We start from the raw sequence: 20447 nt of genomic DNA, 5'->3' as shown, positions 1-20447 counted from the left end.
AAAACTATTAAGACTTTTCAGGCGAACACAGACTCGGCTGACTATGCCCTGTTTCTCCTATACTTACAGTGCTAGGTCCTTGATATGAAGTAAGTATAAAAGACTGTATATCTTAATATATATGCATCTATATGATATCTTTAAGCAAGCAGCCTTATGCTATGCTTACCTTGATCACTGAGTTGGCTAACTCATCTAGTCAGTAGGACCACACAGCATCATATAAGTCACGGTCTATATGGACTAATACGAAATAGAATAGAAATAAGATTAGAGAAGCTATCTCAAGTCAAGTTAAGTATGCCACATTCTGTAATTATCATTTCAAAAAACATTGCTCGTCTGTCCGAGCGTCCGTCTGTTCGTCCGTCCGTCCGAGCGAACGAGCGTTGACCTATAAGAAAACCGATATAAAAAAAGACCGATTTTTTGGTGACTCTACAACACACGCAGATCAATTAATCGATTACTATTCTCATTTGTTATCGATTAAAAAGGCTATCGAGTTTTATTTTCTTACTTTTTTCTCCTACGTTTTTGGTGCTAGAGTCTGAAAATGTTGCATTTGATTTAATGTGCATTTCATTCAGTTGCAATTTGTGTTACAACTTGACTTCAACATAATATAAATTTTAATCGATTTTTAGCAATTGTTATCGATAGCTTGTAACAAAATTGAAGCAAATTAGTCAAGGATAAATTTACTTTTTATTGTAGCCCATTATGAATTCAGACAAGGCATCAGAGCAAGACCTGCCTCACAACAGGAGTGACTAACTAGACTTTAGCTATCAACAGATTGTTATTGTTATATTGAGCTTGCGAGGATACAATTGTGCATTATTTGACTACGCATTTTGATTGCAAGTTTGATGCTGAGCCAGTTTCCTTGCCATTGCAGCTCGGTGTAATGGAATGGTTTATTTTGGTCCGGGGCTGTAATAGGTAATTGCGTAAATTCCATGCATAAATTAAGGACAAACCAGGCAAACATCAAATCGGAATCAATATTGTGTAGTGGCTTATGAGGCTGTTCGGTTATCAATATCAGCAGCCGTAGACTTTGATATGCAAACTCCGCCGGCCGATGGGTGGGGCACGGGCGCTCGGGCCGTCGGGGATTGCGTGGGCAATTGGGAATTTCGCATCGCCCGGCGCATTTATGAATTGAAGCCGAAATATTGCCTGCTTACTGTGCTGTAACATCAATTTGCATGGAAATCAGCTCCGACAACAACAACAACAACAACAATATCAGCAACAGTAACTCCATCAAAGTAAGCATCCATATGCAGACTGTGTGTGGCTCCTGTGCAAATATCATAATATAAATTAGTCTTAAAGCTCGAGCCTTGATTTGATGATTTCATTTGCGATTCTGTTGAACCAATTCAAGTTGGGATTTGTTTTTATTTTGTGCTGTGCGCTTTGAATGATGCCTCGCATAGCTTTGCATATTTTGGTCTAAGCTGCACATTTGCCAGCTAAGTGCAGGGAGTCGGGCTGCAAATTTCGATGGGCGGCACGAGCGAACCGGAAGAACGCCTACGATTCGGGCGTTCAACCTTCATTCCAAATTGCAAACGGAAGAAGAGGGAACTCTACTTGGGCCCGAGCTTTACTCTATCTGGCAAAAAGCAAACAAATAATTGAATAAAAGAAATATTTATGGCAAAAAAAAGATATAAAAGCTATTTATAGAACAATTATGAATTTAATAAACTTTTTATTGGATTTAATTTCGCATTTTATATTCCATTTATTTCTGTTAGTCGCATTTTTTGCTGCAGTCGATTGCATTTCCGCTGACCCTTGCCATATGCCACTTATCAGCGTGGCGGCTGTTCATGAACGGGGCGTGGCAGGAGGCAGTGGGCGGCATTATTTATGAACTAGTTAAGTGATGCATCTTGTAATGGAATATGAAAAGGTCCAGAGAGTTCAGAGAGGCTGTAGCCGCAGGCCTCGATGAGCTGGCTTCGTTATCTATATAGAGAGTTTACCAATAATATGGCTATATCTTGATAGAGATAGGGATGGTAAGAGCTATTTGGCTAGGCCAAAGCTTTGCTTTCATGATTTCTCTCTTTGGGATGCCTAAAGTGTGCAGCTAACGCGCAACGCTGGGCAAAACCCGTTCATATGCATCAGCATCTATGCAAGGCGCGCTTTAAACACATTTGACAGCAAGCGGAAATGGCGCTTAATTGTCACCACAAGCCGCAAAGTTTTGCCTTACCATTACAAATTATTTTTACTGTTTCTTTATTAATTTTATAATTTTTTTTTAAATTTTTACTTATTTTTTTTGTAGGGTTGTTTGATAATTGCCTGAGTAATTTTTATTGATATATCTAAGTTAAGCGGGGACAGATAGAGAGAAGGAGAGAGAGAGAGGGGGGAGACTGGGAGCAACAGTTCGTTAGGGTATTTAAGATTTGCTGTGAAGCTTTTGGCCTGTACGGAGTGTAGCGCATCGCCTTGGGGGCGGCATATGCAAATTTCATGTGTTTGTTTTCCACAGCGATTATATTCAATAATTGTGTGCATTTAGACAAGTTACAAGCCCCGGGCCAGCGGCGGGCGCACAGACAATGCAGCAGACGCAGCCCTGGCCAATTCAGGCGCCGTCCAAATGGACGCCAGTCACGCCATCGCACCCTCCGCATGCCCAGGCCCAAATTCAAGAGCTGCCCTTCCAGCCGGGCTAGTCAGCCCAGGCAGCCCCCATGCCAGGCATCCAGACGTGTGTAGGTGTTGAAAGTAACTGCAGGCAAGTGCAGGTGCAGGCACAGGCACAGGCACAGGCGCAGGCGCTGAAGCAGGTGCAGGTGCATTGTCATCCCGCTACCCGCTCTTGCTGCCATCTCCCTTGCCAGCAATCAGCTCAGCAATCAGGGGCAAGGCGAGCAGCCGTCGACATCGGCGTCGGCTCAGAAATGTGTCGGAAGTCTTTAGTAAAAGTTAAATAGAAACCATATGGAAGATTTATACGCTTTTGCCCCGTTATACTTATGCAAATTTCAGCATTGCTGTCCGCACTCAACTGTTCGCTGTCCGCTGCCCGCTGCTCAAGCTGTTTCGCATATCTGGCACAAGTCTTCAAATTTATTAATCTCCACAGCCAGCCACAGTAACCAGCTCCATAAAGTGGGCCAGTATTAATTGTTTGCATATAAAACACGTCTTTACTTTTTAATTTCGAAGCAGAGCAACATTCGTATACGATTAATTTATTGGCTCTTTGAATGTGTTTGAGCACAATGTGTGCTACACCGACATGATAAATCAATCTAATTGAATGCATATTTCGGATATATATATGAAGCATATTTAACATAAAATTGTTGTTGATTTGAAAGGTTAAGCCACAGCTAAGGCTGCTCGGCTCAAGGCTAACATAAGACTAACATCTTCACTCTTCAGCTAGAGCTGAACTGTATTTAGTCGAGATCTATTGGACTTGCTGCCAGATCTCTATAATAGGATAATTCAATTTAATGAAATAAATATTCCAATAAGGAAAAGTTCAAGAGAAAGTAACAGCAACTGATATTTGTACTAATACTACTTTAAGTTCTAGAAATAGTTAAATTTAATAAAACTTCAATACTTTCGAATATGCCAGACCTCATAAAAGATCATATAGATCATATAGCTCTAACAGCTGAGGAGACAGACATCTATCTGAGGTGATGAAGCGATCTCTAAAGATTTGTGAAGTATATATCACTGCACGATTCACATTCATATCAATTGTTCAATAAGTCTATAGCGACCAAGAGCTGTGATCTACTTAATCAGATAGAAAGAATTCGCGATCTTCCTTACAGCATTTCAAGGCAATCGCTAGCTGAGATTAAGTTAAAATTATTTGTCAAACTTTAGCATTTTAGAAATGAAATTATAGTTAGTCTTACTAACTAAATTTTAAACTTGCTTTAATAAAGTTCACACTGGGCATAAACAAATGTCACTTCGTAGATCTAAGCAGCTTATAAGACAGCAGAAAGTAGTCCTAGATGCAGACTTCAACTGTTCACAGTAAGGCGAGCATCGTATATAACTAATATTAGTTCACTTCTAGAAAGTCTTATTATGACACCTAAATATACAAATTTGAATTAGTCTAAAGTAATCTATTCATGCTTTTATTTAGCTAATAAGTAGTCCATTCCAGAGGCTCAACCTTCTCCAGTGGAAGCAGTTCATTTTTCCGTTTGACACTTAATCCTTGCGCCTTGCAAATGAAAATGAAAATGAAAACATTTGTTGCCATTTTCTATCGCAGCCCCGAAATCTAGCCAATTTGTAGACGGCCCAGAGATAAGAATGTGGCAGAAGTATAGAGAATAAAAAAAATTGAAAATAATAAATAAAACGCACGAACAAATTATGAAAGCAAGCAACGGGACGGGGATTGTGTTGGCATTAGGTTTGGGCTCGGAGCTTAGGTCTTATCAGCGATGTGAATTTGAGCGTCGCGACGCTTCAAAAAGGACAACTCAACTAAACTGGGCACAGCTCGATGGAATGGATGAATTTGTCACATTACGAGCATTAACGGGGCGGGCATATGTGAAGGAGCTGATAAGATCCAATGGCGATGCCCAGGCCCAGGCCCAGGCCCAGGCTCAGACCAGACTCAGGCCAATGCAGCAGAAAATCTAGCCAAGGGACGGGCGGGTGGCTTCTGCTACTGTCGTTGCCGTTGCTGTTGTTGTTGAAAGCGGTGGTGGTTGTGCCTCTAATGCAATTTTCAAATATTGTTGTTGTCAGTGTAATTGCCAGGATATTAATAGGGGTTGTGCTGCGTCCTCAACGGATTACGCCGGGCATTATGAGCAAATTAAGTGTGAAGTGGCATTTGGGATTTATACTCACACACGCATACTCATAGACACACATACACATACACGCGGGTGCAAAGTCGAAGGATGCCAAAGGATCGCTGCTCTTAAGCGCTTTACCGACTGTAAAGCCAGACAACACAAACAATAGGCGTGGCCGTTGACACTCGCCAACAAAAGGTGTCACATGTCAAGCAGCAGCGACTCCCAAAGCCAGCTACCAGACGCATGCCCATATCCCTATATCCAGGAGCCAGTCGGCCCGTTCCAGTTGCCAATTTCGCCTTTCGCCTTTCGCTTTTCGTTTCTCGTTTTTTTGTTGAGTTTGAAAAACAAACTTACACAACAAATGCGTCGCCTTATTGGCCTAGGCGGCCTCGCACATTTAACCCCAAGGGGCGGGGCAGTCAGGCATCTCTCAACGGCTTATCATTTACACTTAACGGCTAAGCGTGGGCAGGCACAGGAGCTGGGGCAGGGGTGGCGGAAACGACGGCGGCACGTGCCCGACGGCCGCATCTAGCGATTCATAAGCTTGGCCAGCGCTCGTCGCGGGCAGCGGGGGTGTGGGCTGCGCATACATTGAAGTATTATTAACCGCAAAATGCTCATAAAGGATCAATTTGTGCGCACACGTGCCGAGGATAATGCCCTGTGCCACTGTCCGCGGGCGGGGGCGTGGCGCAGTGCCATCATTGCGACAAAGCGTGAAGTGCACATAAATCAAAACAGCGGCTGCCAAATGGACACAGTTTGATGACAGCCCCTGTCCTGAAGCAGGAGTGGGTAACCGCTAAAGCTACTTGACTTCCTTCCCTACGGTATGCTGACCAACTAATAGGTTAACTTCGAGAAGTGTTCTACTCCCTAAGCACTGTCAGCTCTGTTGTGTTTCCATTCCATAAAAATTGACTGTTTCATTTCCATTTTGTTCCACTTACGATCCCTTTATTCGCTATATTTTGAAAAGTTTACTTTTCTCTAACTGTTCTCAAATATTTGCAGCTGTTCCAATTTATTCCAGTCTTCCCCAAGTGCTCTGCTCTCCTTAGTGGTGCATGCTCTGTCAGTTTAAAAACGGACTTTATTCTTGTTGACTGTTTCATTTTCTTATATTCCATTTTCATGTTTTTCACATTTCGCTAGTCAATCTATTTCTGTGAGTTTGGCCATTTCTTTATCTATATGTTTTTCCCAATAATTCTAATGCATTTTCTATGTTTCTGATTCCATTTCGTTGGGTTTAGTGTACAACTGTTATGCTGACTTCCCATTCTGCTCTAAAAGTTTTACTTTCATGTTGTTTCGCTTGGTCTGACTGTTCCTAGACGTCACTGTTTCGCAGTCTCGCCGTTCCACTTTTATATTGTTCACGCTCTCACTGTTCCCCTGATTCAGTGTTCTTATAACGAAATCTTTTACTGTTCCTTAATGCTATTGCTTCGTACTCTCACGCAGATTCTTCCTGTTTTGCGTTGTCTTAATGTTCCCAAATGCCACTGTTTCGCAGTCTCGCCGTTCCACTTTCATATTGTTCACACACTGTTCCCTCTGCTTCTATGCATTGTCTTACTGTCTTTAAATGTCAGTGTTTTGTAATCTCACTTCCCACTCCCATTCCCACTGTTCCCCACCTTCAGCGTCGTTTATTCTTTCAATCCACAGTCCCTGAATATTCCTATAGATACTCTCTCTGTGCTTGTCACTCCCACTAAGAATAGTTAAAAATACCATCTCGCATACTGTTCCATTTCTCAACTGTTTCTCATCATTTCTCTTGCTCTGGCAATTAAATGTCCACTGTTCCATAGCATTCCCATCGCCCACCCATGGTGGCACTGCTCGTATGTCATCTCATCTCTTGCGCTGTGTTTTGGCACATTTTGTTCCAATTCCGCTCGTCATCGACTGTTAAAATACAATTAATTAGGCAAGTCTCGGCCTGGCTATGGCTGGGCCAGGCGCAGCTCCAGCCCTGTCCATCAGTCAACTGTCCTGCAGCGGGTGGCGGTGCAGCCCAACAGGTTGCGACCCACAGATTGTTTGCAATTTAGTTGAAATCGCGCCTCTTGGCTAAATTGCCTTTAAATTGGCAGTTGGCGCAGCGCATCATAAATCCAAGCGGCACCAGCTCCAAGTGCGGCTCCAACAGCTTCAAGCTCCAGCGCAGGCCAGCGCCCAGTTCGCATATATCCATTTCCATTTATGAAGTAGCGGAAGTATCTCTTGTCCAGCTTGGATCTGGCACTGCATCCATTTCCCACATCCATCCATCGGTCCCGCTGCTGCTGCTGCTGCTGCTGCTGGCCGTGGGGCATCGTTGGCGGTCAGCGGCGGCGGTCGCAAATTATCAACAAATTAGACTTTTCGTCGAAGTGGAAGTTGGACTCGCAGTTGAAGTTGGAGTCGGAGTCGGAGACGGAATCATCATTTCATTTGTTTGCATGTCTCGTTGTCATTTCGGTTGATTTTGGCGGCGTCTCCTTTGGCCTGTCATTTCTCAACTCTCATCGCTCTCGCTCTCTCCTCTCCTCTCCTCTCCCCTCCGCGCTCTCGCTCTCATCTCTTTCTCTCGGTCGCAGCTCGTTTTATGGCTGCCGCCGTCATCGTCGTCGTAGCCGTCGCCGTCGCCGCCGCTGGTAAAGTGATTTCTTCAACGCTTTGTTAGCGCACAGGATTGATGCAGCTGTCATTAGGCGTTTTCGGCTTAAACGGATCCCAGCCAAGTTGACCCGCTGCCCGTTTGCCAGCTTGGCTGTTTGCTAAATGCGTTTTTAACGTGCTTTTAATTGTCAGTTCGCTGCGTCTCCACTTACCTCCCGATGCCCCCACACACCCGACAGATCTGCTGCCTGTTGGCTGCTGGCTGGCTGAGCTGCTTGAGCGCAAATTAAATCAAATTGAAACTAATTAACATAAATAAATTTACACAAAATCTAATTGCAATATGCCTCGTTACAGGCTTTCACACTTTACGCTTCAGTGGGCGCCAACGTCGCTGTCGCTTACTCAGTTACTCCTGCCCTGTGGGACCCACCCCCGCTCCTACCCCCTCCCATTCAGCTCCAAGCCAAGTCTGACATTCACAAGCGACAACTGTCAAATTGGACAAGTTGCATTTGCAAATAAATAGACGGGCATTCGCTCAATCGGAAACGGAACTGACGGCACAGACGGCACAGGCGACGCCTTCCATTAGGCATTTGTGGCTGCAGGAGTGGGTGGAGCGGGCCGAAGTGTTGCCTGTGCTTCGACGCCTCTGCTTAAAGTTTTAGGCGAAATACAATTAATTGGATTGGATGCTGTTGGCCACCCTGAAACCCCATAACCATTCAGTCTCAGTCCGTGCTGCCTCGTTGCCAATATTTAAACTGCTCGCTGGCCATGCGGCGTATACGCAATGCACTGAACCTGGCCACACTCGTTTTTGTGTTTGTTTTTTTTTTTTATTTCGTGTTGTAACAAGTTCAGTTATTTACTGCTTTATTTGCGCTCTTGTCAAAGCTATCAACACAGTCAGACAGCTAGGCAATCCATGCCCATGTCCGTGTTCGTGTCTGGCACGTCCTGGTGGTGGGTTTTATTTACTTCATTCGCAGTCTGAGCTTTAGCTATGGCTATGGCTTTGGCTATGGGTTCGAGCTGGGCCTCTGTCGTCCCGTTTGTTCTTTCTGTCTGTCTGTCTGCTCGTTGAGTTTATTTGCAGAATGATTTTTCAATAATTTATGTATGACGTTGTCGACGCACTGCCACGGCTACAGCCACTTGATTTAATGTGTGGGGTGTTACTTTCAACACCCTCCAATCATAATAATAATAACAGCAGCAGCAGCAGCAGCAACACCACCATCACCACCGCCACCGCCAACAACAACATGAATCAATAGTGTTTTTGGTGTGACAATGCAATTATAAATGGTGACAAAATAATTTCCGCTGCGTGATTTTTATGACAGTTGTGCGGCGCATTCTGCTCGACTACATTCGGATCAGAGGCACAAATTAAATAAGTATTAAGTAGTTTATCAGCCAGCCCCACCACCATTATCAACTCTCAACTCTCTTACCCAACTCCAACTCCAGCTCCAGCTCGAACTCCGGCCTATCCTTTGCCTTGGCTAATTTCAAATGCCAATTTAATGAACATAATTGGATAGAAATGCCATAAAAGAAAGCGAAACACAAGGAGGAGTAGCTTCGTATCATATATATGTCTATATATATAATTTGTGTTCATCCTGATTTCCGGCCTCTTTGGCTATGTGGGTGCTGGCCCCAACGAGCGCAAGGCGCCGTCAAATGAAATCATATTTCCTTTAAAGGGTATCCCTGTGCATGTGCTCCTCATGTATGTGCGTCTCTCAATATACATAGCACATATATATTTACCCAGTCGAACGCCTATCAGCGCCGTAGTCCGTTGCCCGTTGCTCGTTGCCCGTCTCGAGATCATCGCGAATTCATAAAAGCATGTCATTTTGTGCACGCAATCGCGTTGCGTTATAATTGGAAATTGGAAATGGCTGAGAAAAAAAATGTGTATATAAAATGGAATGGCAGACGCGCACCTTTTGCGGAATTGACTGGAGCTGGACTTGGGATTGGGTTCGAGTTTGGATTTTGGCTTCGGTTTGCATTTGCCTCTGCCTTTGCCTTTGCCTTTGCCTTTGCATTTGCCAGTGACAGTGCCATTTGAGTTGTAATTTGTAATTCCAAAGCGTTAAGGCGCTAAGCAAGCTTTATTGTGAATGAACAAATGCAATCTGCTAATAATTGACATGACAAAATGATAAACTATTACAGAAATAGGTGTAGATAGATCTAGGCAACGGTTAAAGTGCTCAACTGAAATCCGATTTGAAATTCTAATCACATTTAGCTTGGTATTCTTCAAGGAACTTACGTAACTTGCTTGAATACTTTTGACAGTGACTGTGTATATACTTGGCAATTACTAATACAAAGGGTGCCCGCATAAAGAATTCAGCAGTCCTTCAATACATTGGAGACTTGACTTCAGAAACAGCGGAGAGTAAGCCATGTAGAACGATCTGCTGTAGTGCCAACTATAGCTGATTATACTTGATAAGAAATATTATATATGAATGTGTACCAAACAGGACTCAGTCTATATGAATTTTAGATACTTTATGTCAACTCACTGGGTCTTCTTGTTGGCCAACAGTAGATACAAACAGTTGTGTTCATAAAAATAGTAGTGCTGCACTACACAAAATATAAGACAAGGGAGGGATCTTTACTGATGGAAAATAAAAAGGATGCATGCTTTTTGCTTAGAATGAAATTACTCAGAATAATATATAAGAATATATATAAGATTTTACTTATCACTAAATTGCATCGCACTACTATTTTTATGAACACATCTGCATATCAAAAGAGATTCGAATGAATCGTTATATCTATAAATCCATATATACATATATATATATTTATATATTATATATATAAAATGATATATAAATATATATATATATGTATATGTATATGTATATATATAAATATATATATATATATATATATATTTATATAGCTGCTTTATAAAATATCTCTTGAAGTATCGATATTCAATTTCTATTTCCTATTTGTAGAAAATTTAATGTTTCAGGGCGGAGCTTACTTAGCAGCGACTGTGCTCATTTGTAATTAGATTATATAACAATAAAAATGAGCTGTGCTTCTTTATGTAACGGAATAAGGTGACAAGTGCTATGCGGCCTTCGTCAGTTAGTTGCCTTCCTTTGTGCCACTCAATTGTCAACGAGCTGGGGTCGGGGCATTGTCATAATCAAAGTGAGGGCTCCCGACCTCCCCCCACCTGTGGAGAAATGTTGACAGCTGTTGGGGTTTCACCTCTCTTTTTTTATATATTTTTTGTGTGTCCCTGTGTCGTGTTCTCTATTCAATTTGAATGAAAACCTGCAGCATTTGCACCTGACCACAATGGAACAGTCCGGCAATGGCATTGTTGATGCAGCCGCTACAACTTCATTACAAGCCAACATCGTGCTCTCCCCCTTGCCCACGCCTCCTCTCTGCCACGTCCGCCCCCACTTAAAGCGTTAAATCCACCCCATAATCCCCAACCCTCAATTGCCAGCCCTCGAGCGTCGGTCCGTGGTCGTTGCTGAACTGGGGGGTCAAGCCGCTGGCACTAAGTGAGTTGGCTTTTTATTGGCAACCGGCATATGGACAACCCCCGGCATGGCCATTGAACGAGGAGGATTTTAATTTACCCTAATGCGTCTATAATTCAAGCCATTAGTGCAATCGCATTAGAAACACTCAACAACCCTTTGCAAGTGGCACTGGCCAACCAACAACAGGCACGAATCATACCACCAAACTACGAATCACAAATACCCTGCATTTCGACGGTCGTCAATATAAACACAAAACAATCAAACTTTAAAATCTATTAATTATATATAGTTAACTGTACTCGATGCCATATCGATGAGCTGGATATATAAGGAGACCTGATTATGCAGTAAGGGTTTCTCTCGGCAAGAAATAAATATATATTCTAGTTGGGACTAGACAGCTTGATCTAGCGCTTATGCCCAATGCACTCTACTCTATCAGAGGCAAAGTTAACTTTCGGCTGCGTGCTCGGGACACCTGTATCAAAATATTATTTCATATGCCGACACTCGCACGTAATTAGGAGTCGACGCAATCCGTGGACGCTTGGTGGGCGCACAATGGGCAAGGCGGAGGGCGGGAATAGGGGTTGCCCAGGGCTAGGGCGAGGGAACGCTTGATTGGTCGACCAATTTAACTTTCGAGCTGGCTGTCAGTTAGACAAACCGTCAATAAGGCGACTAATTAAAAATCAATCGCTGGCCCCTTTTAATTGGGCCGCATTCGGCTCGCTATTAATGGCTACGCCGTGCTTGCGGCCTGGCACGTGTCCTGCGCAAATATCGCCGCACGCTTTCAGCGGGGAAAAGCGACAGCAAAACCAAAATAAGTAAAGCGATAGCAAATCGTTTGATTTTTTTACGCGTTTATGTTTCATATTTATTTATAGCTTGTCCAACAAATTACGCGCTTCAGTTGCACAAAAAGGCGGCCAACACGTGCCAGCCCCCTCCCCTGCCCACAGTGACGCCCCTGTCGCTGCGCCTGCCCGCTACAGAGATTGACATTTTTAAAACTGAATGAGTCTGCAGTGAGCGGAAAATGGATTTCTAATATTTGCCTTAAAAACATATTACATAAAGTAAAAAAAAGCTATATATATATATAAATGCTATATATGTATATCAAGCGAACACTAACTGTAAAGATGAGCCTTAAATATGCTAACAGCGGCCGCTGGAGCCGGAGCAGCAACTTTTCCCGGAGGACGTCCGGGCTTAAAAGTTGTGAAAAATGAAACTTTTATGAGTTGGGTGTCTTAGCTTGGCGAGCATTTTTTATCTTAGACCGTACTGCTCCTCCGCCCCGCCAGTTCCAGCCTCAACTGCAGGGCAATTTATTTTTCGATTAAACGCTTGAATAGCGCTCTCGAACAAAATGGCGCGCATAAATGGGGGCCGTCCGGTCGACACTCCCGCTTCAAATGCAGTTCCATCTTTCGTCCTCTGCTAGTCCATGGCATCTGGAGGCGCCTACGCCTGCTTGCGCCGCTTGGGCGCTCCGATTTCGGGCAAGCCGCTGTCGAATTCAGATATGGTGAGGGCGCGCGACTTATTGAGGCTCTTCATAAAGCTGCTTCTGCCATTGCCCTCCGGCAGATGGCGCTGCGGGCCACCCAATTTCTTGCGGTCTGCTGCGCCAAGTTGCTGCTGTTGCTGCATCTGCCTCACCTCCCCGTTGACCGTTGTCGTGTAGAGCCGCCGCTTGGCCCGCTTCGCCTGCTGCAGCTTCTCAGGATCGCTGTGTATGAAAATGGAAAAGTCTCAATACAAATTTTGCTAATTAGCTGATGCAATTGAATGTGACAAATACCGTTCCGTGTAGGTCAGCCGATTGGTGGGCGGGGCCACCTTGGGGGCTGCATGCTGGCTGGCAAATTTACTAGGCGCCTCCTTGAGAGCGAAGCTCTTGGCAAAGTGGCCCATGTGTGCGATGCGTACGTTGAAGATGGGCTTCAGCTCCTTGGGAAATGTCGAATAGAACTTCATCCAGGAGACGAAGGCTGCAACGAAACATTGTGTCTCAGTTCGAGTTGTTGGCTGGAGTCGGAGCATGTTAATGCTTTCAGAATTAATTGATGTGTTGGCTTAAGTGCCTGCCGTACGTATCTATGTATGTGTGTGTGAGTGAGTGTGTGTGGCATTCATTACAAAATAAATTTGTTAAAATGACAAATGAGCAATGTCAGCAAAGGATTTCTCGCTGCCAAATCCCACCGCATACACCCGATGTCTGCGTCCCATTGTGCGGTTGGCTCTGTTGTGGGCATGTCCTTGCTAATTACGCAGCACTTATGCCAGGCAATGCCAAATTATACAACAATGATATCAAATTACCACAACGTGCATGGCTCGCAGAAGCCGCAATTGTCCTCGAGTGTGATAAGCATCGCACAGAGAGCGCAGCGCGCGATAGACTGAGATATGTAAATGCGATGTGAAATTGTGAAATGAAAAATGCGTTCGAAATGAACAAAAACAAAAGCACGAACTGAATAAAAAACGAGACAGCTGTTGTTGTCTGCGTTGCTTGACATCTCCGAGCCACGAATGGGTACAGAAACAGCAGCAGCAGCAGCAGCAGGAAGGGTCACCTTCACTGACAGATCTAATCACATCCAATTCGAATACCTAAACCAAACGAAACAATTACCCAGCCACAGATCCAATTTACAAATTTCCAGCACGAGAACGAAATAAACAAATTCCCATACCTTGACTTAACCGAACATATACTTAAGATCACTTTATATCAATAAATAGTTTGACAAATGTGAGCTCAAATGTATATCTTAAGCTCAAGGCCAGAACAGAAACATAAAGGCATCCTAGCTTAAATATCCTTTGAGGAACACATAAGCAATACTTTCTGAAATTGTGAGCTAAACTTTGAACTAGTTTGAAAGATTTATCAATTGATAGAAGGAAATAAATTATATTATATGTGAGACTATGAAGACGCCGAACTAAAATAAAACGTTCATAGGTCTATTTTAATACCCAACAATTCATATTTAGCTCCTCGACTTCGACAGCTCATATGATTCAATATTTATAGGACTTGGGCTTATGCCAGTCTGCATAATTAGCAACTTTGAACCACTATCGAACCGGTTCACATCCACTTACTTGAACAATCAAAAGGACTCATCAAATTGGGATCGTTAACCGCACAATTCAACAAGGCAACAAACATACAGCCCAACAAGAGAGAGCGATGGAGCGTGAGAGGGAGAGAGAAGAAGCGAAAGGGCGTACGGATGAAGAGCATCAAGAGAGACAAAGACGTGGCTCTGCCCTGGCAATTAACTCGGAGCAGCAGCCGTTCCGAGCGCCCGCTCGCGCGTTTGCTCTTCCGTTCCGTTTCGTTCCGTTCCGTTCATTTGTTTGGGAACTGGTTGGCTTCTTTGTGAGCAAGTCCCCTGGCCGTACGGGAGTCTCAAAGTCAAGCCCTTGTCTTTGGGGCTGCTTAATTGCCGAATACGCGCCGGCAGTCAAGTGCCAGACATTAGGCACACAAAAAGTATGACGAGCCCGGATGTTTGCAGACGTCTGCAAGCCGGAAGTTGCGAATAAAATAAATGTCATTCGAGCAGTGTCAATGGCAGGGTGAAAACTGAACTCCAGCCCCTGCCCCCCTGCCCCCTGCCCACTGCCCCATCCCCATCCATTCGAACAAACCGCACAAAATGGCTTTTTATGAAGCTTCCTCCCCAGCTTAAAATCCATTCTTCCCTTGCGCCTCGGCCAGCGCGTTTTCCATTGTTAAGTCTATGGCTTTTGGGGGTTGGGGTTGCCGTTGGGGGTGTTGCTCGGCTAATGCGCCCGCCGTTGGCTCAGCGTCAACTGCGCACGGAAATTTCTGAAGCGCGCGTGCCTTTGCGGTTTCTCTGCTTCTTCTTCCTCTACTTGTGTAGGCGTGGCAAATTGTTGTGATTGTTTTTTTTCCCTCCCCGAATTGGGACTTTTGGGTTTTTGGCTTAGGCTCAGTTTTCGGCTTCTCGGTTTTTGCGGCCTGCGGTTTTCCACTTATTGTCCACTCTGGACAGTAAGTAGTTAATCATGGGGTACAGCGTGAACAGAGCTGATAAGGGTAAGGGCCTGTCCTGACGGCTGCAAAACAGCCTTACGACAATGATGCCACAGATTTTCCGCTGATTTTCCCAATATGTATAAATATCTTATTTGCGAACAATTATGTTCTTTCTAATGGCACTTCTCAGATATTTCGATTCGAGAGTGATTTTATTTACATATATGATATGATTGAGAAACGAGAGAAGTAAAGCTTACACCATATTAACTTTGGTTTTCCTTCTACAAGGGAGCGGGTTTTCGCTCAGTTATCATTCAATTTTTTTAAGATTTCAAATTAAATTTAATATGTCCATATCGTCTTCGGCATAGATAAAATATGTGAAAATAAAACAACAAAAGTCCACAAACAATGAGAGGCAGTAAAAATGCGGCAGTCTGCATAATACTCCTTCACGCTTCAAAAACAGCTAAAATCATTCCTGGTAAATCTCAAGAGGGAGTTAAAGCTTCAAAGCCTTAGAAGATAAAGTCAACATTAACTGAGTCACTACATTTTTATTTCGTAGATGTCTTACACGATTTGCCAAGCCGCCAATGGGCGTAGATTTATATACTATATAAATTTAGTCTTGTATTGATGAATGCGAGTATATGTTCCAAATTTTAAATCGTTTGCACCTTAGCTGATAACTTTTCTGTTATATCAGATATAAATTCTTGCCACGCCCAACACAGTGGTCAGAACAGGAAAATCTTAGCGCTTTACACAATGCGGTTTCCAAAGAGTATATGGTGTAAATTTCAAGTCTGAATACCTATATACTCTCTTCACTTCTTGAACGAGTATTACAATGTTTTATAGTAAAAATAACTGAAAGAACGAGGTTATGAAAATACATTTGACTAGCGTATTCGAATTTCAGTCTGCTGAGATTTGTTGATAAAATAATGTGGTTATGACAAGGAAAGACAAATTCTTTGACTTCTTAAGATAGATTTTCAATAGCTTAGAGTTTGCTAATATGTTCAGAAAATGGTCAAATAAATCGTGAAAGCAAAAGGGTTTATTATTTAAGAGAGTATTTTTAACTGAGTCTCAAGATTGAAATAATTATGCTAAAATTAATACAAACAGACCAAGGGACGTATCCATTTTACACTTCCTATTCATATTTTCTATGCCCAATTAATCAAAATATTTTGGGTAGAGTTTGTAAGAGACTCATATATGATTCTATTGAATCAAAGCAAATAAAGGTTTTCGAGATATACTTTGGCTTGGAGCTGTGTAAACTGGGTATCTATTCAAGACTTGAGCACAGAATGAGTTTCTTTGCTGCAAATAGTTTTAATTACTCGCACATGCAACTCGCACATGAATAGTCCTGTCGCCTCATACATATGCATAGAGGATGTAGACGGCTGCTGCAAACTCAATCTCTCTGTCTTTGTCTCTGACTCTGACTTGCACGCTGTGTCGCTCTCCTTGCTCTGTTGTGCTTCTAAATGCTTTTATCTGCTGCTTTGTACAGTTTTGTTCAAGCGTAATACTTTTTAATGGCTTTTTGATTGGACGCAGCTCAGCAACTGCAGCTCTCGTTCCTTCTCTCTCTCTCTCTCTCTCACACTGTTCCTGTCTCTGTCTCTCTCTCTCATTCTAGCTGTCTAGCCCAACATTCGTGCTCCTTTGGGCGAGTTCCTCTCAAGTTTTGCCAAGCGGCTTCCTGCCTTGACGCTTGACTCGACGCTTAAGTGCAATTTGAGTTGCCATTTTGGCTGCCAGTTTGTCCCCCTCTTCTTGTTCTTGTCCCTTTCCAATCAACAACGACAACAACGCCATCATCATCATCATCATCTGCTTCAGCTTCTTTAACATCTTTTACTTTGGCTTATTGTTTTGCATTCGCATATCTCGCCCAATTTCCGTTTCTTGTTGCTTTTCAGTTTTGTTTTCAACTCATGATTCATTTCTGCATCCCAAATGTTCGATGGAGCGGTGGGGCGCGCGAGCAGTTCTACTGATTTTTATGTTTCAATCAAAATCTAACCGCCAAGGACCCTCCCACTCCCCTCCAAAGGCATAATGTCAACCCCTATTCAAGAACCCGTCCCCTTTTCCTTTTTTATTTGGGGGCGCGTCGCGGCAGCCTTAGTAACATCTAATTAACTTTTTCTTTACCGCGCTGCAATTACAATTTCAACAGGACATTAACAGGACAAGAAGAGCATAAAAAAAAGAGGAATATCGAATGAGGATAACGCCGAATGCGACGATACCCTTCGCTTTGCCTTGGGCAGCGACTGGAAGTGCTCCCAGCACAGTCGCAATGCCCGGGCTGTGCCAGGGTATGCGAGGATAAAAAGGACAACGGATAACGGTGCGACGACAGGAACTGGTCATTGCACGCACACACACACAGCAGGGGAGGTTGGGCGGGGCAGGGCGTTCGACACGCAATCGAAATTAACTTCAAATATGAAATAATTTTTAGCGTTTTTTACGCGCGTTGCCAGCGTACAAGTGGGCGGCTGGTCGCAGGGGCGTGGCGCGAACGTCCAACTTATAATTGGAAAACGCCAGCGGATATCTGTGTGAACGTATCTCTGTGTGTATGTGTGAGTCTCTGTGTTTGTTTTCCCTTCATTTTTTCGAGCCCTCTGAAGTGCGGCGAAATTTGTGTTGAAAAAAAAAATCATAATTACAAAGTTAATATCCTTTGGTGAAAGGATTAAATTGCTAGTTGCGTTTAAGTGGACAGCGAGGCGGGGGAAAGCCACTCGGTGGGTTGAGTGTCTGCCATGGCAACTGACTGGCTGGCAAAGAGTTGTATGATGGAGTCGAGCTTACCCTTGCAGGACTTGTCGTGCAGTTCACGATCCTCCTCGAGCAGTGACTGAAACTTGTGCTGCAAATTGGATGCAGCCTCCTGGACGTTGCGCGCCTCTGCATCGCGCGGCAACAGCGCCTGCAAATAGCTATACATATCGCCCTGCTGGATGCGTATGCGCTTGTTCTCCAAGTGGCGAACGAATTGCGCCTCGCTGGGCGCCAGAAATAACACCGCACGTCCACGACGGCCTGCACGCGCGGTGCGCCCCACGCGATGCACAAAATCTGCTGTGGTTTGCGGCGGTGTGTACTGCACCACCAGCTTGATGTCAGGCACATCGATGCCACGACCGACGACATCGGTGGCCAGCAGCACGCAGCTGGCACAATCGCGGAAGCCACGGAACACGCCCTGACGTTCCGTTTGCGTCATGGAACCATTAAGTCTGGAAAGGATGAAGGCTGTAATTATATGGAAATTCAATTGAAAGTGCAGACTTGACTTACTTGAAGAAGCGGAGTCCTTGCAGCAAAGGCGTTTCGCCATCATCGTCAACGTCCGAGCCCTCCTTGACCTGTTCGTCGTCATCTTCGTCAAGGACGCGACGTGTGAGCGCCTCGTTGAGCACATCATGATGGAAGTTCACCATTTCGGTGGTACTCATAAAGACGATGGCCTTGAATTGCTTGGGACTGGCGGCGAGCTCCTTGGCCAACAGCGCCGATATGGTGACCAGGCGCAGCTTGGGCGGCACCACCACATAGCTAAGCTGTAGGTTCTCAGGTATGCTAAGCACGCCCGTCACATCCTCCAGGTACTCGCCGAGGCCGTCGTCCTGTTGCGCCTCAATGGTTTCCTTCTCATAGCCATTGGTGCCCTTTAGCGCAGCGTCAGCCGCTTCATCGCTGTTGTCTATGTAGAGCGGATCCTTTAGCGTTAGTCCGGCCAGCTGCTGCACCTGAGCGGTCAACGTTGCGCTAAGCAGCAGACGCTGAATGGCAACTGGTGGTTCCTGTGGTTCTTCGGCCCGATGTTTGTCAATGGCTTCTACGAGCTGCTTAACATCACGCTCGTAGCCCAATTCGAGCAGACGGTCGGCCTCATCCAACACGAGGAACTCCAGCTTGGATAACTTGAAAGATGCCGTGTGCAGCAGATGATCCACCAGACGACCCGGTGTGCCCAACAGCACATTTATGCCCTTACGCAAGCGGGCTTTCTCACTCTTGCGACTCTCGCCTCCGAGCAGAACACCGGGCACAATCCAAGTGTATGGCTTGACCAGCTTTTGGAATAGCTCGTATGTCTGCTGCGCTAGCTCCCGCGTAGGCACAATAACTAGGGCCAGGACGCCATCGGTGCGCTTAATGCGCGGCTGCTTCGATTGAAGCCGTTCCACCAAGGGCAGCGCATAGGCCAGCGTCTTGCCCGAGCCAGTTTGTGAGCGCACCAGCACATCCTTACCAGCCAGCACATGGGGAATGGTCTTTTGCTGCACTGTCGTTAGCTGGTTAATGCTTAGCAGATCCAACAGATTCTTGACTGCATGCGCATGCAGACCCAAGCTTTCCACTTTGGTGCCAGCAAAAATGGTCTCTTTGACGGGCTTGACAGCGCGCTGGCCCAGCTGCTTGAGCGCCTCCACATCACTCTGATCGAAGAGACCAATTTTTTTGGTGCGAAACTTGTTGTTTGTCTGGGGTAATGTCTCTGGCTTCTCTGCAGCGGCTATCTCCGCTTTTGGCTGCTCTTCAGCGGCACGCTTAAGCCTGTGCTCCTCGTCCAGCTGTGCCTTGAACAGATCGCCGGCACGCGGCTGTTTGTTGGGATTCTCTTTACGCTGCTTGCCTTTAAGTGCTGCCTTCAGCTGTTGCTTATCAATGGTTGCGACTTGTTTGGCGCTGGAAGGGCGTTTCTCCTTAGTAGCTTTCTTCACCTGTTGTTGCTTACTGCTGGTATCAACAGGCGCTGTGTATACGTTTAATATAATATCGCTGTCAGGTTGTTCATTCTTCTCTTTCTGCGGTTTTTGAATTGCATCTATCTTGGGCTTGGGAGCGCTTACGACAGCAACAGTGGCAGTGGCCTTGGCTGTAGCTGGCTGTTGTTTAGCAATTGGAGCACGACGCCGCACAACGAGCGCCTTGATTTTGGGCTTCTCCACATTGAATTGAAAGTCGAATCCAGCGGAGGCTCCAGCACGTTTTTGCTTGCCTGGCGGCTTTCGCGTGGGCATTGCCTGGCAAACATTAAATTGTAAGTCTGTGACACTCATATCAGATATATTAGTAGTTACTCACCTGTTTTGCTTTTGGCACTGGCTTTGTGCATATGTTAAACGTTATATTTTCATCCATTTCGATACATTTGCCTATTAAATAGTGTTTGTCAAAAGAAAAACGTGCGCGCTCTCTGGAACAGCTGATTGACCAGCAAACAAGCAGTTCACACAAGCAGTCGATTAATAATACTACAAAACTAGTGTTGCTAAGTGGCAGCGCCAACTAGTGCTCACAACACGAGTTGCCAGTGTAGTAAAAGTTGTAAAGTGCGCGCAATTCAAA

General features: G+C 44.7%; 1 protein-coding gene across 1 annotated transcript; it reads right to left on the bottom strand.

Moving 5' to 3' along the window:
• Window positions 1–11842: 11842 nt before the first annotated feature.
• On the bottom strand, window positions 11843–20323 carry LOC111596554 (probable ATP-dependent RNA helicase CG8611). The gene is made up of 5 exons (XM_023310828.2): window positions 20184–20323; window positions 18390–20122; window positions 17901–18328; window positions 12828–13017; window positions 11843–12755 (listed from the first exon to the last, which is right to left on the bottom strand). Exons 1-5 carry the CDS (start codon window positions 20238–20240, stop codon window positions 12488–12490), a joined length of 2676 nt encoding a protein of 891 aa, XP_023166596.2. The 5' UTR covers window positions 20241–20323; the 3' UTR covers window positions 11843–12487.
• Between the last annotated feature and the right edge of the window lie 124 nt (window positions 20324–20447).

The sequence above is a fragment of the Drosophila hydei genome, unplaced genomic scaffold, assembly GCF_003285905.1.
Source record: "Drosophila hydei strain 15085-1641.00,03,60 unplaced genomic scaffold, DhydRS2 tig00000343-arrow-arrow-pilon, whole genome shotgun sequence".
NCBI lineage: Eukaryota > Metazoa > Arthropoda > Insecta > Diptera > Drosophilidae > Drosophila > Drosophila hydei.
The sequence above is the reverse complement of the archived record's forward strand: the minus strand, read 5'-3'. Positions and strand labels throughout refer to the sequence as shown.